This window comes from Fusarium graminearum, chromosome 1 (assembly GCF_000240135.3).
Source record: "Fusarium graminearum PH-1 chromosome 1, whole genome shotgun sequence".
Classification (NCBI taxonomy): domain Eukaryota; kingdom Fungi; phylum Ascomycota; class Sordariomycetes; order Hypocreales; family Nectriaceae; genus Fusarium; species Fusarium graminearum.
The window spans coordinates 5,056,116-5,080,893 of NC_026474.1; the positions used below are offsets into that span (position 1 = coordinate 5,056,116).

Here is a 24,778-nt window from a genome sequence, read left to right on the forward strand (position 1 = left end):
ACCATAACATGAAAATTTAAAACATTAGAAGCTTGAGCCGACTATTGTTGAGTGTCTCTGATCCGATGACCTGATTGATGCCAGTTAGCTGAAACAAACGGCTGAAAATGACAAGTCTTCAATAATTCCTTCTTACATCTGCTATTGTCATATCCCGGCTCCGATCCGGCTGACCCCAGTCTCCTTCCCGACTCCAGCCGGAGCGGGCAACGATGTTCCCTGTTGCTTCAACATCAAAAAGTAAACATAACAGAAGTTCTTGCAGCATAACATGCTCTCAGCTGAGGATTAAAGACGTGTATCCTAGTCGTTTCTCACTCGCAGCTCCAATCTCTTGCAGATACCCATGCCTCAAGAACCAATACTCATGATTCAGGTGGAACAAAAGGACTCTCAGCTGGCCATGTCTTGCAGTTGTTCAACATGGATCACCTATACAAGCCATTGAGGGGAATAGCATCAGCTGCCGCCTGATGGAACTGACCATAGGTATGAGTTATAAATACCTATGTCTGTCCCAATATCAGAGCTAGTTGTATCTCGTTTCTTTGGTTTGGTTCCTATCACTCAGTTCTCCTCTTTGTCTTCTTGATTAGATCACTTATAACATCCCTGTTGCTTGTTCTTGACCGATATACATCCAACAGTATCATTCAACAACCTCACCATGCCTGGCTCAATCAAATCCCTCAAGCGCAAGCCCACGGCCAAGTCGGCTGCCAAACGCATCGGCCGGATGTTCAAGCGTACAAACAGCGAAGACCCTGAGATGACCGCTGCCATGGACATTGGCTCTCCCAAAGCCTCTTTCGATGCACCACGACCCTCCACATCTTCTCGATTCTCCATAAGCTCGCGCATGACCTCGAGGGATGATGCTGAAGCAACTCCCCGGGGATCCAAGGATCAGTCTCGAGTCTTTGCATCGTGGTTTGAGCCCTCCACGCCCAAGAAAGAAAAGGGACCTCAAGCAGTAGCTCCACCGCCTTTGGTTTCTGCTTACTCTGAGCCTATACTCGATCATGTCAAACCACTCGAGCCTATGGTGCCAGTTGAGTCGATTGAGCCGCCCAAGACTGAAGGATTTCCCTTCCCTGCACCTCCGCAGACCGATCATGAGCCAAAGGCGACCGATACCACTCCTAAGAAGCAGATCGAACCTCTACGGCAACCGGGGAAAGTCGACATCAAGGCCCCCGAACAACCCGTTCTGGTACCTACAACCCCACAAGCGAGTAGGCCTTTGCCATCTCCGCCCGTAGCGAGGCCCGTGATATACGAGCCCGAGTCTCCGATTCTTCCGGCCGTATCCAGAGCGGAGCCTGAACAGAAGCCTATCCCTACCCCCACGGATAAATCAAAGATCATCCCCAAGACAGAACTCGGATACGAGCAAAAGAATACTGCTCAACCCAAGCCAACTGCCAAGACCACACCCAAGACCGAGCCAGCCGAACAGCAGGATATCTCCCTTCCCAAGATGAGACACCCCTCAAAGTCCCCAGATCTCCCAGAACAAGTGCCAAAGTCGCACATCACGACTGCCAGGAAGACTTCAATGCCTCGACCCACGGTGGAAGACGAGCCACAGATTATGAAGCCAGCTAAAGCAACTAAAGAGCACTCTAGGAAAGATCGCAAGACTCGATTGGAAACTGTACCCAAGACAGAGCCAAAAAGCCTACCGTCAAAGCCCCCAAGGAAAGAAACAAAGTCAAAGGCTCAGCTTCCAGTTATATCAGAGAACAGAGTCCCTGCTCCTATTGCTCCTGAAGCTATGCGTAAGCATGCAGAGCCGAAGGACTCCGTGAAAGCCTTAGCTGCACCAAGCATCCCATCCCCGGCCAAGATATCTTCTATCCCAGCACTAGCTCCTACATATGTCCCCAAAGCAGCCACATATACTGCAAAGCACTCTTTCGCCCCCAGCATATTGTTCCAGCCCTCACGGATAGTGTATTTCCCTGACACTGCCCCAGCACCCAAGACAGTTCGTCCCCCCATCACTGCGCGAGCACCGATCATCGCTTCGAAGCCTGAAGTTGTTGTGTCGATACTCACTCGTGCTGCTCCCAAGTCTGTACCAGCTCCAAGTATTGCTTCGACCCCAGTGCGGGCTCATTCTCCGTTGACGTCGTGGATCATGTCATCTGCATAGTGGCGATTCTTCAGGAGGATTTTTGTATTTGTTTCATTTGTGTTATGATAGGATGAATAATAGGAATGCATGGTTTATGTAATTATGACAAGCCTGATACAGAATGGATATCATTATCAGCTATAAGCCTTATAAGATGGATATGCGGATGTAACCTGTGGCTTCTCGTGAGTGACCGCTGGTGAATCACAATGACTATATCCTTATGGATATTGAGCCTCAGATGATCAAAAGACATGTGGAACTTGCTTGACAAGTGGCGAGAGCAAAGGAAGCTTTAGTTCATGGTTTAGTCGTCAACATTCAGACACAGACTTGTCTAGTCGCTTATAGAGTCAAGTAGCTGTCAACATCGCTATATTTAAACTTGCGTTCAAACCTACGACGAACCTATCATACCACTGGCCACCGCCCAAAACCAAAATCATCGATCGAGTGTATTCCTGAATCCTCCGCGATATGGGTCTATCCCGCTGAAAGTCCTTACCCATAAACGCCAGCTGTAAAGAAATCATACCAAGGAACATAAATATCTAAGCATACTCCAACGCATCACCTCCTCGGCGTTCTCCAAATAGATATGCCGCTTCGAGGCAGAAACGACCATGTCCTCTCTCCATACGTCTCTCACTGCCGTAGCAGATCAAAACTGCATCCACGATACCACTCAATATGCCTTCCATGGCTCCCATAACAGAATATCCAATAAAACTTGCCATCATACCAACAACATAGGCGTAAGCAGAACCTCGTATTCCCACGCCGTCTGGTAGTTGAATCTTAAGTTGTTTGGCGGTAATTACCCACCCTGCAAAACCAAGACCGGTAGCCATAATAAGTCGTGTTGCCACAAGAAGCAGTTTGGCTAGTCGGTATGGTAAAAGACCGTTAGGTTGTCCACCACGATTGCGCAAAACTCGAGGTGTCAACGTTGTTGTCGGTACTGCCGGCGAAACCAATTCCATCTGGTCCAGCCCTCTGGCCGAAGTTGCGAGGTTTTGAGAGTGAATAGCAGAATAAGTAATGGTCAAAGGATTCATCAGGGCAATGACAGGGGTAGGGATCCAAAATGAGGCGATATTGGTTACAGCAGCACCGAGCTTTCTGGGCAGAAAGACCAGTGGCGCTCGAATTAGCAGAGACATGAGTGTCGACTCGCAAAGACTTCCAAAAATCGTCGTTAGTGCATGGTTGAGAGCAGCAGAAACAATTTCTCGTGATGGCGTAGCAGGGCCAGCATTGCGGTGAAAGTACCATTGAGATACGGTGGCAGCCGTGGTCGCTCGATGAACAGCGTTGATTACAGAAACCGTCCACATATACAAGAAGATGAAGGCAGCTCCAAGCCACCAACTCGACATCTGAATCACGAATTGTACGAGACGCGTGGAGAAATAACCGCCCATGAAGACTCTGGTGAACATGGCAAGCCATGCCCAGGTCCAAAGTACAATCAAGGCCAAGCACCCGAATCCAACGATCAGCAGCGCTGAATTCTGGGCCAAAATGCGGCTTGAAAACTGGAGAATTTCGATCGCCTGCTGGATAGCCCGTCGTCCTCGTACTACGAGCCAAACCCAAAGTATGCATGAAGCAGCGGGGACGACCGAAGCCCATCTCATGACCGAATCCTGAAAGCTAGCTCCGTGTGTGCGACCCTTGAAGGACGACACAAAGGAGTAGAGCGAAAAGGAAAACAAAATGACGGGTACCGCAACCAAGATGACGCTGACCAAGGGCCGCACAAAGGAGCGGAGGGCCGCCAACCAGATAAACGATACAAATACAGCCACTACTGTATCTACCGCAAGCATATGGAATGACTTCTGCAGTGTTGTGTAAATCGTATCTCCAACAGGACTTTTTCGTGGCGATGTATGGAGCCAGACCAAAAAGTATGTCGACATCATGCCAGCAAGAGCGATGAGGAAGATCCAGGCGAAGAAAGGATCGTGTCGGAATATTTCACCTTCGATGTACTGGATAGTTGTCTGCGCCTGCTCCTCTTGAGGAGGGGCGTCTCGTCGCATGCTGGCTTCAGTCTCCGTGGTAGATTCCCGTCTTGCCATAAACGGTGTTCGTTCATTGTCTGTACCTTTGAAACGTTGGAAAGCCGGAGGGCTGCTATCCCGAGGAGTTTCCCCTCCTAGCAACGAAGCTGGAGGGTCCTCATCTGGGTCTTCTTGCGACTCGAGTCCTACGTCGACCATCCTGCCCTTATTATCGGTTCGACTGCTTGTCCTATCGTCGCTTGAACGGTCATCATCCTCGGCTTCTTCCACCAAAGTATCTCTCGCCAAGCCGGGACGATGGGTACTTCTAGTTCCGTTCCAACTGCTTCGAATACCTCGGCGCATGCTCATATCTTGATAAGGATCCTCGTGGTTCAAACTTTCTTCCATAGATCCTCGGCTGTGAGCGTCTGATTCAACACTGTCGGCAAGCTTGCTCGCGGCCGCTACTCGTCTTGACCTCTGGAGGGCGAACATGTCGGCCCTTTCCCTCTCTTCCTCGTCATCCTCTTCTCGATACTCGTCCAAAGTGCTGTGAAATAAAGGTGCATCCTGTGCAGCTGATATCCGCGATGCGAAGGCTAGTTGACCGAATCGAGAGCCGGCGCCGGTTTGTTGATACGGATTCCCTCGACCTAAGAAAGACCTGCTGCCCGGACCATTGCCTCGTCCTGTATCGCGCTGATTTCGGGTGGACCGTGGTGGCCAGTCTGATTGTCGTTGTGGGTTCTCGGTATTGTCGGCCTGGCCAAAGTTGGATAGTCTAGACTGCGACTGGGCCAGGAACCTTGATGCATCTGGAGATCATGTCAGTATCGCAAAACGATAGAGATAAATAGTATGATACATACACTCCGAGAACATCTCGCCCTTTCGACTCCTTCCACCTCACGTGCGCGTAAGCCCTCGATTTCCCGATCTTGTTGTTGTGCGAGATAGGTTTATTGACGTGACGTAAATGGTATAACAGGCAGCCAGCGATATTCGTCGTGTAAGCTACACCGTATATGACGACTATTCGATTTGTCGTGTCGCAAGAGATGGGGCGGGGGGGAATACAAAGAAGGGTTGTGAGGAGATAAAAACTTGAAGTCAATGCTAAGGTGAAAAATTACAGCTGAGTTGCAGATGAATGAATGGCTGGGCTGGGTTGGATTGGACGTTTAGGTTTTGAGGTACCGTATTGTACTGTCCTGCCTGGCCGGTCATGAGGCGAGGCGGCAGATGGCAGCAGATGGACGGGGCTTATCAGCCAGCGAATGAGTCGCTGACCGATTGCGTCCCACAGGTGCCAGTGCCAGGCAGATCCTCTGGAGGACCCTTGTTTGTGGAGGTCGCGTCCACCCTATTTTCCAATGGATGTTAGGCGACCTGGGTAGGCTACTCCACTGAAGACTAACCTTGGACCCAGACGCCACAGGCAACCGTATGGTCGTGGGGTTGAATGCGAAAGAGGCACACGACATGCATTGAAGTACTGACTCTGCTCAAAGAGCGACTGAGATACTTTCACGTGAGGTACAAAACGAATGTCTATTACCGTTTCATCAAGACTCGGGCAGTCCATCACTCATGCCACAAGGTAGCACACCACCAAGTTATGATGCGCTTCTATTAACCATGCTTGGACTTGGATATTGTCTGCATTGCCACAAGTCTTACAGTAATAGACTGATCGCTCTCTGACGAGTAATCAATATTTCATTTATTGTCATGGCTGTTCTTTTAGCAAACTCTCTTGACTCGCAGCTTGCCTATCAAACAGGACCGACTCTGCTTGGTCTTGTGACACCTGAAGATCCTTCCCAGTCCTCACGCGGAAATGTTTCAATGTCAATACCAGATAACACAAAGTCACGGATGACTTCCGCATCAAAGACCCTACACAGATCAAGAGATAACACCTAATAAACAAGGTACCATAAGATACATACTGTTGCTATACACTTGAGAACAAGACGAGACTAGAGTCATCAACTGACCAAAGTCCTAATTCACATGGCTTGCAAGGGCCCTCCTTGTGCCTTATCGCTTCATGCCCCTTGCGTCACCGATGCTAAGGAATCTCCTAAACCCTATTCGGAGTCGAGCTTCTGGGCATGGGCATGGGGTTTACTTCTGCTGATGCTGCTTGTATCCGAGAGATTGTTATTCAGCCATCGACTTGATCTTGTTGAGGTTTGACCATCGCGTTGTACAGATCAGGCCCGTCCCAGTCTGGCCAGTCCCAATCCAGCGTGTGTGAGTGGCTTGTGACAGCTCATCGTCCGTCCAGACCTTCGAAACCACCACGTCGAGTCGTTCTACTTGTCTCCCCAACACCTGACCTTTCTCCCCTTCATCTATCTGGCATACTCTGCCATATTTGCCTATCGTTTGAGTTTTGAGCTCTTTGACAAAGTCATTTTGCTTAAACTTCGTCTCAGTTTTATGTTTTGTTCTTAGGTACGCGGTGACTATCACCATCTACCTCTTTATCCCTACCGTTATAGGTACCAGTCCAAGGTAGCCCACTCGAACCACTTCGCAGATCAAACTTACTTGCCTGCGTCAACTTAAAATTCTACCATTTATAAACCCATTCATCACGATCTTCTGTCGCATTTGCAAAAAGTCATTACACCAAACCCATCATTTCTCACACCGGAATAATACCTCGGGTTTCACCTCGTACAACCCCCAAAGGACAGCTAGCACGTGCTTGACTTGTCTTAGCTTGAGCAAATCGAACCCATCGAGTAGCCCTCTTTCTCCCGTCAACGAACTTCTTACTACAACCCAATTTACTTCGATACCTCTCCTGTCTTTCCCCATGTCGACCACACCGTGGGATTACATCGCCAAGCTCGTCTGCATCGGCGACTCAGGATGCGGCAAGTCCAGTCTCACCATTCGCCTCTGTGAAGGCCGCTTTTCGCCCCATCACGACGTCACCATCGGTGTTGAATTCGGCTCACGCATCGTCCCCGTCGGTCCTCCTCACTCGAAACCTGGTGCCCTCGCTGCCGCAGATGGCGAAGACAAGGACCCAGAAACATCAGATGGGCTCCCTGAACCCCCGCGGGACGCCTCTAGCACGCCCCAGAAGCATATGAAGCTTAGTCTCTGGGACACAGCGGGGCAGGAAACATACAAGTCTGTCACCCGGTCGTACTTCCGCGGTGCAAGCGGCGCGTTGCTTGTCTTCGATCTCTCCCGAAAGCAGACCTTTCAACACGTCACCGACTGGCTCAACGACCTGCGACAGATCGCAGAGCCGGACATTGTAGTTATTCTGGTTGGCAACAAGGCCGATCTGACACAACAGGAGGACAACAAGCGTGAAGTCACACGTGAGGAGGCAGAGGAGTGGGCCAAGCGCAATGGTGTCATGGAATACGTCGAGACAAGCGCGAAGAGCGGCGAGAATGTCGAAAATGCTTTCATGCGCGTTGCAGAGAGGATATACAACAACATTCAGGCTGGCAAGTACGATCTCAATGATAGGAGATCCGGCGTCAAGGGTGCAGGGGCTGGTGGAAATCGCCAGGTCAAGTTGTCAGGCGACGCCAGCAAATCAACAGGAGGCATGTGTTGTTAAAAGCACAAATTGCAGCAAATCGAAGAGGAGGGAGACAACAATCTACAGAAGCACGACGGATCATGATACCCAGTCAGCCAGCAACGTCGTCACGTCATTATCGAACAAGTGTACGAAAAGCTCAATATGGATTGTACACAATAATGCATAATACATCGTCGGCCTTATCTTAAATAGGCCACCTTGATTAAGAACCCCAGAAATGAAACTCACATTGCATTACCGACGCAAAGTCCATTCCGTAGCTGTGTTATCTCTTCCGACTTTGTTTCGTCTTTTCTTTTCTCCATGCTTCGCTTTGCCAACCGGCCCATGCGAATTATCCTTTCCATGAACCCTCCATTTCTATATCCTTGCATAACATTCCCGAAACCGAATAATACAAACAGGCCTATATGGTGGTCCATAAGGCATTCTGTCTAAATCACACACGATATGCGATCGAGAAAAAGTGATTGTTCAAATCTACAGAGTTGATTAATCGCTTAGTCGGTGACTCGCCAGTTGTCGAACCACTTCATGTACTTGTACTCCTTGTGGGGACCAGTCATACCCCAGCAAATAGGGATGAAGTAGATGTAAAGGCCAATGATAACGGTGTACAGGACGCCGTAAACGATGGACTTGATGGTGTTGTTGCGGTTGCGTGTGAACCAATCGATAAGGAAGCCAAAGTTGAGGATGGCAAAGTAAAGAGCAGGGTAGTAGTGGTGCACGTAAGTGACACGAGCCATGATAACAAAAGGAAGGTAGTGGAGGAACCAGCCAGCGAGAGGGTACAAGGCTGCGTAGTGAATATGATCGATCTCTTTCTCGGAGAGGTCGTTAACGCCTCGCTGCCATCGTAGAATGTACCAAACAATGACGAGTCCGGCAATGCCGAGAGAGGCGGTAGAACCCCAGTAGATGAGAGGGTTGCCGAGAAGGAAGTACTTGACAATGTCGTCGCCCCAACCGCACATACGAAGACCAACGTGGAGGAAGGGCCACTGCCACCACTTGGAGGCAAGGTCATCCTGCTTATCGGGATCCGGAACCAGAGCGTTGTTGGAGGTCATCATGGCGACATTCAGGTGGACAAAGTCGTGGAAGAAAGGAGACTTGTAGACACCAGCCTCGGCAGGAGGAACTAGATAGAATTAGCATTGCATCAACAGTCTCATTACGATAAAACTTACGCTTGTCGTTCCAGTGAGCCTCAACATTCCAGTGGGTGTAGGTATCGCGGGGGTTGTTCTCCTTGGTGCAGGTAACCTCGATCTGCTTGAAACCCCACTGAGGCAAGTTCACGTTACCAGCTCGGAGGTAGCATCCAAGAACTTCATGCTTGAGACGGAAGGCGGTGGTGAGAGTGCGGATCTTGCTGCGGTCACGAGAGGCAGTGTCGCGGATGACCTCAACCTTCCAGTGGTCCTTTTCGTCACCAACAGTCAGGTTACCGTAGCTGGAAACCTCCTTGTGGCCTCGGGTGATGGGAGCAGCAATGTCGTGGGAGTGCAGGTTGCGGCCGGTCTGAGCGTGGATAAGTCGGATAACAGAGTTGTCGCCAATAAATCGGAGATCACCCTCGGGGCTGTAATCCTCCTCTCGACGGTTGGGGTAGAAGAACCAGTCGTTGTTGGTGTCCTTGTGGTGGTAACAAGTAACCTGCTGCTGCTTAGAACCCTCAGGGTAGGTCTGGACGTGAGAGTGGAGAAGACCACCACCATAACCCATGTTCTTGATGGTTGCGCGAGAACCAATTGCGATTTCCAGAGGGCTGTCCTTTCCTACCTGAGTACCCTTGAGATTGGCTTGGAAAAGGGAGCTCATCTGAGCGTCACCAGGACCACTGCGGTCGAGGATAGCGAAGTGAAGGGCGAAAGACAGGAGGTAGATCAGGAAAGGAATGACGATAAGACCGACAACGCGGGTGACGACATGGGCACCAAGAGTTGTCTAGCATCTGTTAGCGATAGAGGCCAAATGCATTATGAAAAATACTTACAACAGGCATCTTGGTGTCGCCAAACTTTCGCCAGAGGTCCTCAATAGTGTAGAGACCAACAAGAGCAGTAACGAAGAGACCGACAAGCTTAACACTGCAGACACAGCCAATGCTGAGACCAGTCATGAAAAGCCAGAAGAACCACTCAGGATCGAAGCTGTTGTTGCGCTGGTTGTGGAACTTGGACCAGCAGAACACAGTGGCCACAGTACCGCAGAGAAGCATAGAATCAAGCAGGATGAATCGACTGATAGTGGTGTATGAGTTCTCGCAAAGGACCATGAGAGTCACAAGCCAGACAGCAGGACGCTTGAGCCTGAGCTCGCGAGCAGTGAAGTAGGCCAGAGGAATGCAGAGAATACCAAAAGCGGCGTTGAAGATACGCATGATGGTGTAGTTGACTTCTTCGGGGTATTTCTCGCCAGACTTGAATTCGAAAGTTCCGTTGTAGCCAGCGAGGACTCCGGATAGACCAACAAGCATCTTTCCGAGAGGAGGGTGGACATCGAAGTAGTACTCATGCTTGATATAGTATGAACCGAACTTGCCGAAACTGCAAGATGTTAACACGAATTCCCAGGACGCGGGGAAGTCAATTCGACATACTGAGCCTCATCCCATGTCACAATGTTGCTGATACCAATCTTGTATAGTCGAGTGAAAAGAGCCAGGAGTGTAAAGATCAGCGGGGCAATGACGACCTCCCATCGATCGAGGGTATCGAGGAACGAAGGCTCCTAAGTGGTGGTTAGTATTGATAAAGAAAAGCTCAATTCGTTGGTGGTGGTGTCGGTACCTTCTTTATGAGCTTCTTGTTGTCCTCAGGCTGAGGAGTTGGGGGCTGCAGGTTGGCTTGTCCAGCAATGGGACGCTGTCTGAGACCATCGCCCAGATCAGCGCCGGAGGCGACGGCAGCCTTGTCGGCGGCGGCCATGTTTTATTATCGTATATGAGGTCGGCTTGAGGTCGATATCGAGGTCGTGGTGCTTGTAGAAAGGATGTAAGATGGAGACCAAAATGGGTGCGGTTGGCGAAGCTCGCCGAGAGGGAGGGAAAAAGATTGGACGAGCTGTCGAGACTCAAGGGAGGAACACCAGCTTCAACCAAAGAGCTGTTGCCAAGTCAGAGAGGAGAAAGCCTGATTGGCAAGAAATCTGTGAAGGAAAAAACAACCCAGATTAGAAAAAGAATAGGAGTCAGAAAAAACGAGACAAAGAATATCTTGAGCCAAAAGGAGCTGGCGTTTATGGTGGTTCTAAGAATATTGCTACACAGCCCGAACGACAGTCTGTCCCCTGAAATGCCACATATGCTCTACTGATCACGCTAAACAGCTGCTCCCGTACATTCTTCCCCGTGGCGTCAGCTATGGACCAGTCGATAGCACCCCACTTCAGCCTAGCCCGAGCCCAGGCCTCTCAGCTCCCATCCGTTTTCGATAGCGGCGTTGCACTGAATGTTTTAGGGGCAATCACCAGCAAGGATCGTTCCAGTTAACAATGGCATCTGCTGTGAACTATGATTGTTCAGCGACATGTACCCATCGTGGACAGAAAACTTCATCGAAAACCAAGGTCGCGTGGCCCAATGGCAAGGCGTCTGACTACGAATCAGAAGATTCTGGGTTCGATCCCCAGCGTGATCATTCTTTTTTTCCTCATTCTGTATGGGATTCCTTTTTGTTTCAAAGTTATTATTGTTTCAGGTTCGCCAATGTTTCCACTTGAGGGTGTTGATGTTCTAAAAAGCAGTCATGAGCAGATGTCGAGCCGATTCATGAGATATACCCAACGTTATATACTCCGTATATTGAAACACATTCAGACGATATCATTGTATTGGGTTACCAGCGTTGAACGCAGTCATGTAAGTCAATGGTTATTGAAGACTATTCATGACGTTTCCCTTTGTTTGCGTATGTTCCTAATAGTTGAGACACATGCCGATGTCTGACAGCCATGGACCCACGGTTTTCGGCATGTACGAGCCGGCCACGACGCCTCTTGGTGCATATTAGGATCTGTTGTATTTTCTCCAGTGTTGCTCGTGTCACAATATGTACTGTGCAGTATTAGTCTTGTCATTTCCTCATTTGCGAAGGATCTATGGATAGCTCATCTAGACTCTAGAAAGATACACCAGCAAAGGTCTAGCCATGTCAGAGACCCTGCTCATCCTACGCCGTACTCGTACAGCTGGCTCAAGCGATCAATCGAATCTTGACCGCCAATTTCGATAGATATTCTCATTTTAAGTTTGTATTTCTCTGCTCCCCTTCTAGTGCTGTGTGTCGTTCAGTTTCCCCACCAATGTCACTCTATATCCGAATCCTCGACTGATTCAGGTTGCGACAACATTCGGTTTTGATTGTTCCCGTAATCGGAGCTAGGAAACTTATTTTAAGTAGCTTTACTGCAAGCAATGTGAATTTCGCATTGAGTTTGCTTGACCATATTTGAGTCTGCTACAAACATAGTAAACCTCTCTTTATTGATCAACTATCATCATATGACCTTGGGAACTATCGTCACTCCAGCACAGTCACATGCAAAGAGCGGCCCCTTTGGCTACTCCCCCTTCTCAGCATCACTCCGCTATTCGGGAAACTCCACCACATCAATGTCACTGGCGACAAAATCGCCTTATGTCATCCACCCAAGCCGTGTTCAAAACTCAAGCTAGGCCAGAGACGCCGTAGAGACTCTTTACTTTCTCCAGTCTCTCGTCATTCCGAGTCGGTAGACCCGTGTGTGCCGTTACTCCTCTTTGATACCAATATTACGAGAGCTTGATCCTTTGACAACTTCTCAGGTTTACTTCTTTCACTGTCGTTCTTACCCTCCAATAGGTTGACTGCACTGTATCGACTTCGGCGCAATCATCAATACGTCTACTTTAGTGCGCCCGTACAGTATCGTTACCTATCTATCGGCGAATCTGATTGCCGCTCAGGCCCTCCCCTCCTCCTGACTTAACCTTTTAAGCCTCCAGTGCTACCTACCTACCTACTTGATGTCTTCCCTCGTCTCCGACTTTCTCATCAATCCTGTCCTGCGCCAAGCTCGCCGATTCTCCGAAATCTCACGATCTACCTTCATTGGCAATGGAGGCGACTCAACCGAACATGCCGACGCAGTAAGCGATTCTAGTCACGCCGACTCTCCTGTCTCTTCGCCTCTATCTACGTCCTTGCCCGACCCGGCACCTGTGCCGATCGTTGACTCTCCCCTCACTCGACCCCTCAGCGTCTCGACTTTGGAAACAAGAGTCGAAGAAGAACCCGAGCCAGTGCCAATCATGTCTCAAGATTCACCCCCACGCGATCATATCGGAATAGCTCTGAGCCCGCTCAGCTCCCGTCGAATCCCGGAAGATGACGGCATGCGAGAGTTACGCTCCCGTATACATGCAATCAATAGCAGGGATATACCTCCGTCTGAAAAGGCGAGGTTAATTCACGATGTTCTGTTGGAAGGATATACGTCTTCAAGGGCCGTTCCTCTTGTCAAAAAGATTCTTGAGAACGGCGGTAACTTAGACCAACCGCTCTCGCAATCTCCGTCGTCACCAGCGTCACGCCCATCAATGTTCTGGCAGAACCAACCCGAGGAAGAGACATTCACGTTGACCGAAGAAGACAAAACTCCAACATTCGTACCAGTAAAGCTACCGAAACGACATGGCAGTGAAACGCCAGTTGAACCATGCGATGTTATACAAGAGACGGAACAACCTCTTGGATGCCAGCATTATGAACGAAACGTCAAGCTCCAATGCTTCACCTGTAAGAAATGGTACACCTGCCGTTTCTGTCACGATGCGAACGAAGACCATAATCTCATTCGCACAGAGACCAAAAACATGCTCTGCATGATCTGTACAACACCGCAGAAGGCTTCGGATATGTGCATCAAGTGCGGTGAACTATCCGCTTATTATTATTGTGATATCTGCCACTTATGGGAAAACCGTCAGAGCAAGCCTATATATCATTGTAGCGACTGTGGCATTTGCCGTCGAGGCATGGGTCTTGGCAAGGACTTTTTCCATTGCAAGGTAAGAAGGTTGTTTCGCCCTACATGATACTGATCGCTGACTTTGACCAGACTTGCCGTGCATGTATTTCTACTTCGATCGAGGGCTCCCACAAGTGCATCGAAAGATCAACGGAATGTGACTGTCCTATCTGCGGCGAATACCTCTTTACCTCTCCACGGCCTGTAGTTTTCATGCCCTGTGGTCATAGTATCCATAAGAAGTGCTATGAACAACACATGAAAGTATCATACAAATGTCCGATTTGTAACAAGAGTCTCACGAACATGGAAAGCCAGTTCCGAAATCTGGATGTTGCCATTCAGACCCAGCCAATGCCACCGGAGTTCCGGGATACCACCGCCGTTATATTATGTAACGATTGTTCTGGAAGAAGCACAGTTGGGTATCACTGGTTGGGTCTAAAATGTTCCATATGTCGGTCATATAATACAGTGGAACTGAATATCATCGGGGGCGACCGGTCGACAGCACAACCATCTGTGAACGACGAGGGGCAGCCCTTGGTGGAACGTGGACGGGAGCCCTCTGGTTCGATCAGCGGCAACCGAGGAGTCGCTGTTGGGAACAGGCGAAGGCATTCATCCCATGCAGCAGAGACGCAATTTCGCGCGCCTGACAGAGTCGCAAGATCGGTATCCCCCGGCAACTTGGGCTTTGACTCTATCATGGCGCAACTTCCACCTAACGAAGAGGATGAGGACGATATTCTAGGGCTCTGGAGAAGCCGGAACCGTGCCAACGCGTCGGATAATGATGAGGACTCTGAGTTGGACGATCTCAGTGATGCGCTATCTGATGCCGAAGAAGATGATGACGACGAAGAAGAAGATGACAACGATATCGTTCTTTTCGGACATCGATAAGTATTCTTTTATACCGCAGCTTGATGCTGTCTCACACTATACAACCGGACTGGGTTGGATTTCTGCAAGGCGTTTTAGGGGAATGGGTGCATCGACTCTGGCAAGAGAAACCAGTTGGGGACCGCTTGACTACGTGTTTATGAAGGGGCATGGGACAGGTGGCTTGCATCTTGGGCGCTCAGTTTTTTTTTGGTGATTTCTGTTATTGAAATTGGATCTGACGGGTAGCATGGTTTTTTGTATACATAAACACGGATGAATCTGTACTAAACTCTCTATTCAGACTGAAGACATAACTTGCCTGGTTATAAAATGAAATGCAATATCTCGTAAACGCCTATCATAACCGTATTTCCATAAATCTCGTGTCCAGCCGTTGTCAACCGTTTCAATTAACCTTGGGCGCATCAACGTCTTCTTGCAGCAGCGGCAGGAGGTTCCATCCGCTGTCCCTCTTGTCTAAGTTCCTTGATAACTTGCTATATGCGTAGGATACCCATCAGTAAAAGTGTATCTCAACAAACAAGATTATAACATACTGCCAAAGCCTCTGGGTTTACACCGCGCTCGATCATAGAGATGCAGATAGACAGAGTACGGCGATCAAGATGGCAGTTCTGTATTAGCACAGGTTAGCAATCTCAACAATATTGATTGTATAATGAGTAAGCTATCATACTAGAATTGTAGATATCTCATGGAGAATATCTACAGCCTGTTGCGCGGCAGCGTGTTTGTCGGGTTCGGGCATGTTAACGGTTGATGGGAGTTTGGTATGGAGTGTGAAAGAGGGAAGTGGAGGTGGAGATTTACATTCCTTTGACTAGCACTCAGACGATCATGGCGGGGAGACGCGGGACGCGACGTGCATATCATGAAACATTTCCTACAAAAACTGTGACTTATATAAACAGTAAATGCTGGTTTAGAAGGCAGTATATACGCAAGGCTCTATCTGCCATGAATTTCAACGATATCTTTCGGTGTATCGTCTCTGCATTCACCAATGTGCAGATTGGCAATATTGCAGACTTAGCATATATTTTTCATCACTTGATAAATAAACGATTCCATAAAATGATGAGTTCTATACATGGGTATAATTATCGTTCTTATAAAGCATTATCGCACGTAAACGGTCGTAACAGCATGATTCAATCGTCCAGCTCCTCAAGACTTCATCGCCTCAACAAATAACTCTCTCATCCCCTTGAGTAAAACGACCAATTCCCTCGATTCATTGAGCTTATCAAGAACCTTTTCGACCTTTTCTCTCTCAACCTTGGGACGGCAGTGCTTCACATCATAGTCGCGCGAGCTCGTTACGAGCTCAAACCAAGCTTCGCGCTCCCAGTCCTTCTCATCAACATGCGTGTACACAAATTTGAGCCGGTCGTCGTGGCCAGCGCCCTCGATCTTAAGACATAGATTGGTGATCCAAAAGTCCAGCTCTGGTACGTTAAAGCGTGATTGGGATTGTTGATGCTGGGCGTACTCGCGCTGGGCGGCAAGTCGGGTTTCGATCTCGGCTTGGGTCTGTGCAATTTCCGCTTTGAGGCTGTCGCGGGTGGAGAGATGGTTGTCACGCTGAGAGGCGAGGGAGTTGATAGCAGTCTCCATCTCGCGGGTCTCGGCCTTTTCCTTCTCGATTGTCTGTTGATGCGTTGCCGTCTTTGTCTGGACGATTTCGATGTCTCGCTTCTTCATGCGTTGATCCTCTGTGTAGTGGTTAGCACGAATGCCGTGTAGACACAGTTAAAGTTGGAGCGTTATAACCTTGAAGCTCAGCAACATTCATACGAAACTGGTTGCGCTCATCCAGTACCCGTTTACGACCTTCTTCAATGAAAGCATCGAACCGGGCCGTAAACTTTGCCATGCGATCGCGCAGGTCGTCAAAGCCGAAGTTGATGTTGGGTAATTGGTTTGCGACGGAGGGGCCGACAGGTGGCATGCTCTGTCGCATGCTTGCGGAAAAGGAGGAGCGAAAGTCGGTGGCCATCGTGAGCAAGCGAATTGAATGCCGAGATACTGTTTGAGGAGATTGAGCAATACGGTATTCGTAGTAATAGTCGTCGCGAAAAAGAAGTCTTGGTTATGCGAATCGGGCATTAATCTAATGCGGGCATGTGTTGGTTGTATTTACACCATGAAATTGCGTTGCTCGGTCGACTACCAAAGTGTGGCGCACCAACCTCGCACCGCCACGTGGGGCCTTCGAAAGCTTCAACTCATATAGCATCGCGTACCGCTGAACAACTCTCTCTCTTCCTATAATTCACTTTTACTCACCGCTATCGCTGTCGTATTTATGCTTTTCTGCCTGCGCTTCAGTCACTTCTCTTCTGTTTGCGCATGTGACTTAGGATGCATTTTTAGTGCTCCAAATACAATAAACTCCCGCTCGAGACTCTCTTGCGCCTACACCAGTCCATCTCGCGATGAAGAAAGGAATATCGACCAAATTTTTAACACATTGGAAATCGATACTCGGACCAAATGGCTGAGACAAGACGACTCACGGACCTGATTCACGGTCACGTAGGAAGTCTTACTTATTTGCCTCCAGAAAAGGCGACAACTCAAGTCGGTACTTTTCACACCAGTCGCATCACATCTACAGGTGAGTTTTCAGAGCAACAACTTGCGCCTATCCAAAACATTGACCCAAGTTTCTGTAGCACCGCACTTTAAAGTGATTGGGTCTTCAGCAGAGCTGTATCCGCCTTCAAAGTCTCCATCTCCAGAAATCTCTTCCAATCTTTGGCAGGAACGGAGAATTCAGAAGCGATGGCTTCTTCAGGCTCATCCGGAAGCCTTTATGGGCAACTCAGCTGTCTCGACACTACTAGAAGAGAACATGGATCGTTACTCCAAAGTTGAAGGCGAAATCAGCGATCGACCACTGCTTTCTATCGGCCAAATGACAAATATGTCTGATCAATGGAGAGTTGCAGGATCGCCAATGCTCGCGGCTGCGACGGGAGAATCGGGAGAACTACTAAGATTGGCCCGAATTGACCAGTCAAAGTGGCAGTGGGGGACTGACAAGCACACGACTCTTCAACCCTCTGTGATTGACCCCGATGATCCTGAAGAGGAGGCTATCTGGGCCAGCGATGGCCTACCAATCTCCCAAGTCAAATTCGCAACCAGCATGTCGCGATACGATGTTGTCCGTTGGCTTATAGTTCAGAAGCATACTTCGACCACTATTCTCAGCCCGGAGTATCACAAGGTCCCAGTAGCCCAGTCATCCACTACCGACCTCAATATTCAGCGCCCTCGACTGTCGCGAATTGATCCCAACCCAATTCTGACCATCTCGCATAAGATGACTGGTGGAAATGCGCAAATGGACGTTGCGTTTAATCCGAATTCCAAAGGCCAACTACCTCAGATTGCAATCATCGACGAGTGCGGATATTGGTCGATATGGGACACTGTGGGAGGGAGACCAAGAACACGAATATCGTCTTGTAAGGTCGGTCACATTTCAGACGGTTTATTAGACGAGATTCCCTCCACAACAGAGCACAATGCGGAAAAGCACGGCATTCTATTTGTTGGTGCCGCTGAAATGGACAGTTTCTGGGAGGACGATTCGCAGAGTGCCGACGAGTCTGGAGAGTCGGCAAAGCGGTCAAGCCATTTGTTGATATGGAACAGAGAAAAGTACGAAGTGATCGATCTTGAGTCACACATAGCTCTACCTCAGTTGTCACTCTTGGCTCGTCCAAAGTCTAAGCCTGATGCGATTCTTGACATCCGGGTCAGCCCCGCAAACCAAAATCACATCTTCGTCTTGACTATGCGAAATCTTTACTGGATTGACTTGTTTGCGACAAGGAGAGAGGAGGAACCACCATCACCAAAGCCGACCATCTTAATTTCTTGCCCCCGACTACTAGATAGAGAGGCGCTGCGTATGACAACCTGCCTCACTTCTGAAGGCGAACAACAAGCCGCCATGGTATTTGTCTTTTCTCCGACCCACAGACAACTTGAAACATACTGGTTTGGACATTCAAAGCAAAGTGGCCTTCCGTACTGGCATCGCGACGTTCTGAGTCTACCGAATGGGAGCAGTGCTGTTCAAGGTGACATTCAGTCGCTAGAGATCCGTCCTGCCAGGCTTACTCAAGACGGAAAGCCCTCCTCCGGCCTAGGAGCAGATTATTACCGTGCAGGTGTTCAATTCTATCAAGGGAGTATCTTGAGCAAGAATCTAGGTGTACAATACTGTATCTGTGTTTCAGTCAAGGACCGCAGTATGCAAATTACACTGCCTACTGGACGACTTGTACGGTCCAAGACAGACCAGGCGCAGCGGTGGAAGAAAAAGCGCAAGCAGTTTCTGCGACATATGGGCCTCTCCTTCGTGCTTCCAGATGGCATGGCTGACAATATCAACGACGTTGTAAAGCGCCGCGATCAATCTACTGAAATAGATGTTATGAACAACAGGGCATCTGAAGTCCTGGGGCCTATGAACCTCAAGCTGGACTTCATGTGTCGATATCTTCAACAAAACCTTGTTGCTATCTCCAAGGGCGTTCACGACATTCCTCCTGCCCTTCTTTATGCTATTCAGGAGAAAATTGCAGAGGGCATGGCTGATGGACGGCTCTCCCTAAAGACTTGGAAAGAGATTGACGACCAAACGGGGTCCATGGATCTGGCTAGTTACAACGCAGAGCAACCAGACATACTTGATTTGTTCTTGGGCGATGATGGACAAACAGTGGTAACACAGCTTGGAAGACAAACTTCGGAGGAGTGGATTCGGGAGCTTGTCAGTTTGTCGCATCTCAATCAAACGTATGTGGACCTCTGGCTTGACCCTGTAGAAGGGAGGCTGCCTGAAGAAGAGGAGGAAATAAGGAGAGGCTGGATCGCAGACTTGGCCAAGGATATGTTTCTAGCAACAGCTGGTGTCATGGTTCAAGATATGCCCCTTCTAGGGACAGCAAGCCAAGGGGGAGATGAGAGAGCACCGCCTACACAATCGAGTGCGATGCAAATCAGGTCATCACAAACATGGGATGGTGGCATCCCTTCCTCGCCTCCCAGCACGACAGCGAATATTACCAGCGATTCTGCGATCAGGCGATTGCAGCTCCTCGCACCCTCGTTACAGTTGGACAAGATGGAAACCGCCAAACAGTCAAGTGTTTTGTCGCGCTGGCCAACTGAACGCGGTGTCACCACCGACGACTACATTTCTAGCGTTGCTATTGCCAGCGACAGAAAGTTTGAGGATGCAAGATTGCGACTACAGAGGCTGGAAAACAAGCGCAAGGCACACGCAGAAAAGTACAGATTGCCACCAGCTATGCGACCAGGCGGCGAATCCACACCCAAAGCCAAAAAGGCGCAAATCCGGACAGGAACACTCGGTGCACCACCACGGTCATCTCAAATGCGTCCCCAAAGAGAAGACCTTGCAGAGCTGCCGCCTATGCCAGCTGCACCAACACCTGCGCAGTTTATGTCGAGCCAGCAGGGAATGCCCAGCTCATCTCAGAGCCAAGGTTTCTTTGGGCCTTCGATTGCTATGAGCCAACCAGTATCAGGTATTTTTGGAGATAGGAAGAAGGCCAAAAAGCCCAAGAGAAAGAGTGGATTTAGATGAACAAACACAAGCAGCCCATTATTAATGTTTGGTTACGACACTAGAGGTACTGCCACTATATATCAAGTCTTTAGTTGCTATTATTTAATCCTAATCTTGGGAATCATTGTTGATTTTACTGTCCAACTTTATCTTGTGTTGCCGTTTGTTACTTTAGGTATGTTCATGATATTGATCCAATGACTGTTGTAGGAAGGACCCAGTGCTAAAAACGTCATTGTACTCGCTATTGGATGAGTTTACTTGACTTACAAGTTACATCAACTCAACTTTCGCCCACGACTTGAAGCTGCATCTTAAAGTCTGTAAATCTTGACATCATTTCAGAGTCACACACTCAACAACAAATTATAGCTGCAAATCATGTCTCACTGCCACGACGAACATACCGGCCACGGCCATGGTCACGACCATCATGAACACGATCACTCAGACGACATCACTCCCGCCGTGCAGTTTTCACTCTACAGCCAAATCAACTTTGATCACATTGTAACTCTCAACGAAGCCGATCGCGATGCCGGGCTGCAAATCGTCAAGAAGAACTGGCAAGAAAGATTGAGCACTGAGCCTGAGTTGGCGAGCGATGTTGATGAGCAACTTCTCATGACAGTGCCGTAAGTGAAACCTATGAATTTTACTTTTTATCTCGAACTAACTTATATTAGTTTCACTGCTCAAATCAAGCTTCACTCGATCCTCATTCGCACATCCCCTTCCGCTTCGGCGCCTAAGACCCTGCACCTCTTCATCAACCGTGATGACCTCGACTTTGCCGCTGCTGAAGAATCAGACCCCGTGCAAACCCTTGAGCTCTCTCAAACAGGCGACCTCCAGGAGATTCCTGTAAAGCGGGCGCTATTTGGCAAGGTGCAGCGACTGGTGCTCTTTTTCGCTGACAACTTTGGTGATGGCGACGAGGATGTCACACGCATTTCTTACATCGCCTTCAAAGGCGAGTGGACGCAGCTTGGAAGAGCGCCTGCGAATATCATCTACGAGGCTGCTGCTAACCCGGGTGATCATAAACTCAAGGGCACGGATGTGAATCAGATGGGAAGTGGAATTGGAGGTAGAGGGCCTGGAATATAGAGATGAAGCAGACACTTGAGTCACCAACTACCATCAAAATAAAAAATGAAAGAAATAGAAAGAGATCATCAATGAAAACCAAAGATCGGGGTTTCTTTAGAAGATTTATGATCAAATTTTATTAAATCACTATAACTTTGCTCGAGTTGTCGTTCTCATTCACTGCATTATAGTGCTCAATCGTGCTAGCCGGGAATTCTCCGGGCCTTGCAAAAGCTCTCCAGTATCTCAACTCGGCCCAAAATCTTTCACCACTATCAACCGATCCAACGCCATCCGATCGGCCACCTTAATCCTTAACCCACGGCGGCATCAATTCCCTTTATCGACAATTGTCGACCTCGTCGCCAGCAAACAAAATGCCTCCCCGACTGCCAATCCGTCTGGCCCTCCCCCGGCCATGCGCCGTTGCCGCCCGCCCTCTCCTCCTACCGCTCACAGCCACCCGTGGTGTAAAGTACGGATGGACCACGGCTCCTCCTCGTAACAAGCACAAGCGATTCAACCAGCCTTCTTCCGGTCTTCCTGCTCTCACCTCCGGTCCCGCTGCTGCTCTGAAGCGAAGGGAGAACACTACGCCTCTACGATCTGGAGTTCTCGCTGTTAAGAAGGGCATGACGAGTATGTTTGTTGGAAAGATTCGTGTGCCTTGCACTGTTCTGCAGCTCGATCAGGTCCAGGTCGTCGCCAACAAGACTAGAGAGAAGAACGGCTACTGGGCTGTGCAGATTGGTCAGGGTTCGCGTGACGGTCGAAACGTTACCAGCCCATTGCTGGGTTACTACGAGGCCAAGGGCATTGCACCCAAGGCTGAGCTCGCCGAGTTTAAGGTCCGAGACAAGGATGGTCTGCTGCCCGTCGGCGTTCAAATTCTGCCCGATTGGTTCAAGAAGGGCCAGTATGTCGATGTCAAGGGTCGATCGCGGGGTATGGGTTTCGCTGGTGGTATGAAGCGCCACGGCTTCTCCGGTCAGGAAGCTTCTCACGGTAACTCCAAGAACCACCGAACAATCGGTACAACGGGTCCCTCGCAGGGTAGTGGTAGTCGAGTTATGCCCGGCAAGAAGATGCCTGGTCGCATGGGCAACGAGTTCGTGACGGTACAGAACCTCAAGGTCATGATGGTCGATAACGAATTGGGAATTGTATTGGTTGGTGGTCCTATTGCCGGTCCCAAGGGCCGCGTCGTCCGTCTCCAAGACTCCAAGAAGCGAAAGGCCCCTCCCCAGCCTCATCGTGAGGCTGCTCTCAAGACCCTTATAGAGCGACACCCTGATCACGAGGCGAACCTCCAGGCGGCGCGGGAGAAGCATCTCCAACTGAAGAGCAAGAGAGAAGAGGCACAGCTAAGAGGCTAATGACTGTACCATGGAATGTATGAGACGTTTTGTACTACGTATGACAAAAGGGGAGAGATCATAAGCGGGCTTTTTGTATTATACACACACACCATCTACTACTGTACAGATTCGACTACAACCGGAGTACCCAGGGTTATCAAATTCATTTTTACAATAATGCCTTCCTCCCATGTTCGTCATGGGTGTCCCATTATGCCTCACTTGTATTCGACTTGCTTTCGGAATCCTCTCGTAGGAGCATCTTCCTCCACTGGAGGAGGCAAGTCGTCTCCCCCACCACCGACGAGTGCCCTGAAAGGATCGCCGCTGTCGAGAAGATCCAACCTCGTACCATCCTCCATAGTGAGACTCCATTCTGTAGTCGAGAAGAATCCCTTGCTGGTAGGTCGGTTGCTAGCAAAGCGCATAACGCCCTCGCCCTTTGTGCCGCGCACAGAGAACCAGATGTCGATACGGCCGTGCAACTGGTTCATCTCGCCGTGAATCCAGGGGATCTGATGTCGGAAGTAGATCTCGTCTCCGAGAAGAGCGCGGGCCTCGGAATTGGTTCGTAGGGCGTAGAGAGTCGACGAAACGACGGGCGATGACATCTTTTGGTAGTTGAAGATGGCAACAGATGAAGCGGCCACGATGAGGAGGAAGATGGGGAACGTGCGGCGCCAGCGGAATGTCACATCAGAAATATCTAGAGAAAATTAGCACAAATTCTTGACTTATTTACACACCAATTGCTCATACCTGGAAGCTCTCTGTCCGCCCTCCTCGACATCATGGGCCCATCACCAGGCTTGGGCGCGGGAGTTAACCATCTTCTTTGAGCAGGCCTCAATGTGACGGTCCTGGTTTTAAGGACAGCAGCAAGCCTCCTTTGGACAAGCCGAGGAAGCGCTAGTTGTTGCGACATATTGATTTCGCTGTAGATTTCTTGTGATCGAATCAACCAATTCTAATGGTGGTCGATCAGCTGAGCCTCAATTCGATCAGATTGGCATCGGCCAAATTTTGCTGCCGGTCGCCGACTCGATATTCTTAAAAGAGAAGGTGGGGCAACGTCCATTTATCTCTTGTGGCGTCATGACACTGAGCCTCACTTCGAACCCGTGGACATTGTGTCCTCGTGACGACGTCTTACACTTACAGTCAGTGTCTTTAAGATCAGTCGTATCCTTTTTCTACCACTTGTATCCTTGTATGATATAAGATACTTCTCATTTCATAGTCGCCGTGATGCCGAATCAACGCGGTACAACTGCCCGTTTGAGGCGTACGTTTCAGTATCCAGAGGAGGACTCTACAGACTCACAGCCAGAAGTTCTGGATGAGCAAGGTAAAGTGTCGCGAACCTATCATGCATCTATCATAACTAATATGATTTTCAGAGCAAGAACAATACATCCACCAGCTAGCCGCTGAGAATGCTGCCCGTGATGTGCAGTTCCGTCGCTTCCTCCTGGCCATTCCCCTACTCGCCACTATACCCTACCTCCCAGCTCTCATAAACCCCCCTACAGCAATGCTAGCTCTCCTCAGCCTGACATCTTTATTCTCAACGGCATACTTGCTACACCACCAACCGCCCGCATCGTCAGGAATTCCTTTCCTCGATAACTGGGCCCGACCTAAAACTCCGCGACCCACACGCCCACCATCGTTGTCAACGAGAGACTCTTCAGGTGTCTTTGACGACGACGATGAGGACGAGGTAGACGATGTGCCTTATGCTCCTCGTGGACGGCCACGACAGCGTAGGAGCTCGTTCAGTTATGTTGAAACGCGGTCGCCGCTTGAAACTTATCTGCCTTTCCTGAATCTCGGCCTGGGTCTTGTTTTGATTTTGATGGCTTGGGCAATAGGCAGAACAAAAAGTGAGGCCGTGTGGCCTGGAATGGGGTACTTGCCCTTGGTGGTTTATGCGATTATTTTGATTTCAAAGATGGTTATGGGCAGTGTTGACCCCGAAAAGGAGCTGGCGTCACTCAAGTATGATTACAAGGGCGCTTAAAGATTCTCTGCTTATCATACTCGCTTTAA

At 49.4% G+C, this 24,778-nt stretch overlaps 12 protein-coding genes and 1 non-coding gene across 13 annotated transcripts; 8 read left to right on the forward strand and 5 right to left on the reverse strand.

Annotated features, from left to right (window-relative positions):
* Positions 1–667: 667 nt before the first annotated feature.
* Positions 668–2,158, forward strand: FGSG_01532 (uncharacterized protein; the record flags this gene model as incomplete). Its single annotated transcript, XM_011319040.1, has 1 exon — positions 668–2,158. One exon carries the CDS (start codon positions 668–670, stop codon positions 2,156–2,158), a length of 1,491 nt encoding a protein of 496 aa, XP_011317342.1.
* Positions 2,159–2,691: 533 nt separating this feature from the next.
* Positions 2,692–5,034, reverse strand: FGSG_01533 (uncharacterized protein; the record flags this gene model as incomplete). The annotated part of the gene is made up of 2 exons (XM_011319041.1): positions 2,692–4,967; positions 5,022–5,034. 2 exons carry the CDS (start codon positions 5,032–5,034, stop codon positions 2,692–2,694), a joined length of 2,289 nt encoding a protein of 762 aa, XP_011317343.1.
* A 1,941-nt stretch (positions 5,035–6,975) lies between these two features.
* On the forward strand, positions 6,976–7,939 carry FGSG_01534 (uncharacterized protein). Its single transcript, XM_011319042.1, has one exon. The coding sequence runs from the start codon at positions 6,983–6,985 to the stop codon at positions 7,748–7,750; it is 768 nt and encodes a 255-aa protein (XP_011317344.1). The 5' UTR covers positions 6,976–6,982; the 3' UTR covers positions 7,751–7,939.
* Positions 7,940–8,235: 296 nt separating this feature from the next.
* FGSG_01535 (dolichyl-phosphate-mannose-protein mannosyltransferase 2) lies at positions 8,236–10,671 on the reverse strand (the record flags this gene model as incomplete). The annotated part of the gene is made up of 5 exons (XM_011319043.1): positions 8,236–8,879; positions 8,929–9,688; positions 9,738–10,290; positions 10,344–10,474; positions 10,534–10,671. 5 exons carry the CDS (start codon positions 10,669–10,671, stop codon positions 8,236–8,238), a joined length of 2,226 nt encoding a protein of 741 aa, XP_011317345.1.
* A 639-nt stretch (positions 10,672–11,310) lies between these two features.
* On the forward strand, positions 11,311–11,382 carry FGSG_20526. Its single transcript has one exon. It is a non-coding gene; the product is annotated as a tRNA-Arg (tRNA).
* A 1,367-nt stretch (positions 11,383–12,749) lies between these two features.
* On the forward strand, positions 12,750–14,659 carry FGSG_01536 (uncharacterized protein; the record flags this gene model as incomplete). Its single annotated transcript, XM_011319044.1, has 2 exons — positions 12,750–13,793; positions 13,844–14,659. The coding sequence occupies 2 exons, from the start codon at positions 12,750–12,752 to the stop codon at positions 14,657–14,659; spliced, it is 1,860 nt and encodes a 619-aa protein (XP_011317346.1).
* A 261-nt stretch (positions 14,660–14,920) lies between these two features.
* Positions 14,921–15,456, reverse strand: FGSG_01537 (uncharacterized protein). Its single transcript, XM_011319045.1, has 3 exons — positions 15,339–15,456; positions 15,199–15,276; positions 14,921–15,138 (listed from the first exon to the last, which is right to left on the reverse strand). The coding sequence occupies exons 1-3, from the start codon at positions 15,408–15,410 to the stop codon at positions 15,067–15,069; spliced, it is 222 nt and encodes a 73-aa protein (XP_011317347.1). The 5' UTR covers positions 15,411–15,456; the 3' UTR covers positions 14,921–15,066.
* A 373-nt stretch (positions 15,457–15,829) lies between these two features.
* Positions 15,830–16,661, reverse strand: FGSG_01538 (uncharacterized protein; the record flags this gene model as incomplete). The annotated part of the gene is made up of 2 exons (XM_011319046.1): positions 15,830–16,377; positions 16,436–16,661. 2 exons carry the CDS (start codon positions 16,659–16,661, stop codon positions 15,830–15,832), a joined length of 774 nt encoding a protein of 257 aa, XP_011317348.1.
* A 497-nt stretch (positions 16,662–17,158) lies between these two features.
* Positions 17,159–20,294, forward strand: FGSG_01539 (uncharacterized protein; the record flags this gene model as incomplete). The annotated part of the gene is made up of 2 exons (XM_011319047.1): positions 17,159–17,282; positions 17,356–20,294. The coding sequence occupies 2 exons, from the start codon at positions 17,159–17,161 to the stop codon at positions 20,292–20,294; spliced, it is 3,063 nt and encodes a 1,020-aa protein (XP_011317349.1).
* A 363-nt stretch (positions 20,295–20,657) lies between these two features.
* FGSG_01540 (uncharacterized protein) lies at positions 20,658–21,386 on the forward strand (the record flags this gene model as incomplete). The annotated part of the gene is made up of 2 exons (XM_011319048.1): positions 20,658–20,911; positions 20,963–21,386. The coding sequence occupies 2 exons, from the start codon at positions 20,658–20,660 to the stop codon at positions 21,384–21,386; spliced, it is 678 nt and encodes a 225-aa protein (XP_011317350.1).
* A 359-nt stretch (positions 21,387–21,745) lies between these two features.
* Positions 21,746–22,744, forward strand: FGSG_01541 (uncharacterized protein; the record flags this gene model as incomplete). Its single annotated transcript, XM_011319049.1, has 1 exon — positions 21,746–22,744. The coding sequence occupies one exon, from the start codon at positions 21,746–21,748 to the stop codon at positions 22,742–22,744; it is 999 nt and encodes a 332-aa protein (XP_011317351.1).
* Positions 22,745–22,944: 200 nt separating this feature from the next.
* On the reverse strand, positions 22,945–23,651 carry FGSG_01542 (uncharacterized protein; the record flags this gene model as incomplete). Its single annotated transcript, XM_011319050.1, has 2 exons — positions 22,945–23,432; positions 23,486–23,651. The coding sequence occupies 2 exons, from the start codon at positions 23,649–23,651 to the stop codon at positions 22,945–22,947; spliced, it is 654 nt and encodes a 217-aa protein (XP_011317352.1).
* Positions 23,652–23,974: 323 nt separating this feature from the next.
* On the forward strand, positions 23,975–24,749 carry FGSG_01543 (uncharacterized protein; the record flags this gene model as incomplete). Its single annotated transcript, XM_011319051.1, has 2 exons — positions 23,975–24,074; positions 24,127–24,749. 2 exons carry the CDS (start codon positions 23,975–23,977, stop codon positions 24,747–24,749), a joined length of 723 nt encoding a protein of 240 aa, XP_011317353.1.
* Positions 24,750–24,778: the final 29 nt, after the last annotated feature.

Excerpts from the sequence above, each read along its gene's own strand:
- FGSG_01534 (XM_011319042.1), top strand. The coding sequence starts at position 6,983 with ATGTCGACCACACCGTGGGATTACATCGCCAAGCTCGTCTGCATCGGC.
- FGSG_01537 (XM_011319045.1), bottom strand. The coding sequence starts at position 15,410 with ATGCCCGAACCCGACAAACACGCTGCCGCGCAACAGGCTGTAGATATT. Across the intron at positions 15,277-15,338 it reads ATGAGATATCTACAATTCTA|AACTGCCATCTTGATCGCCG; the intron begins GTATGATAGCTT and ends GTGCTAATACAG. Across the intron at positions 15,139-15,198 it reads TAAACCCAGAGGCTTTGGCA|CAAGTTATCAAGGAACTTAG; the intron begins GTATGTTATAAT and ends CTACGCATATAG.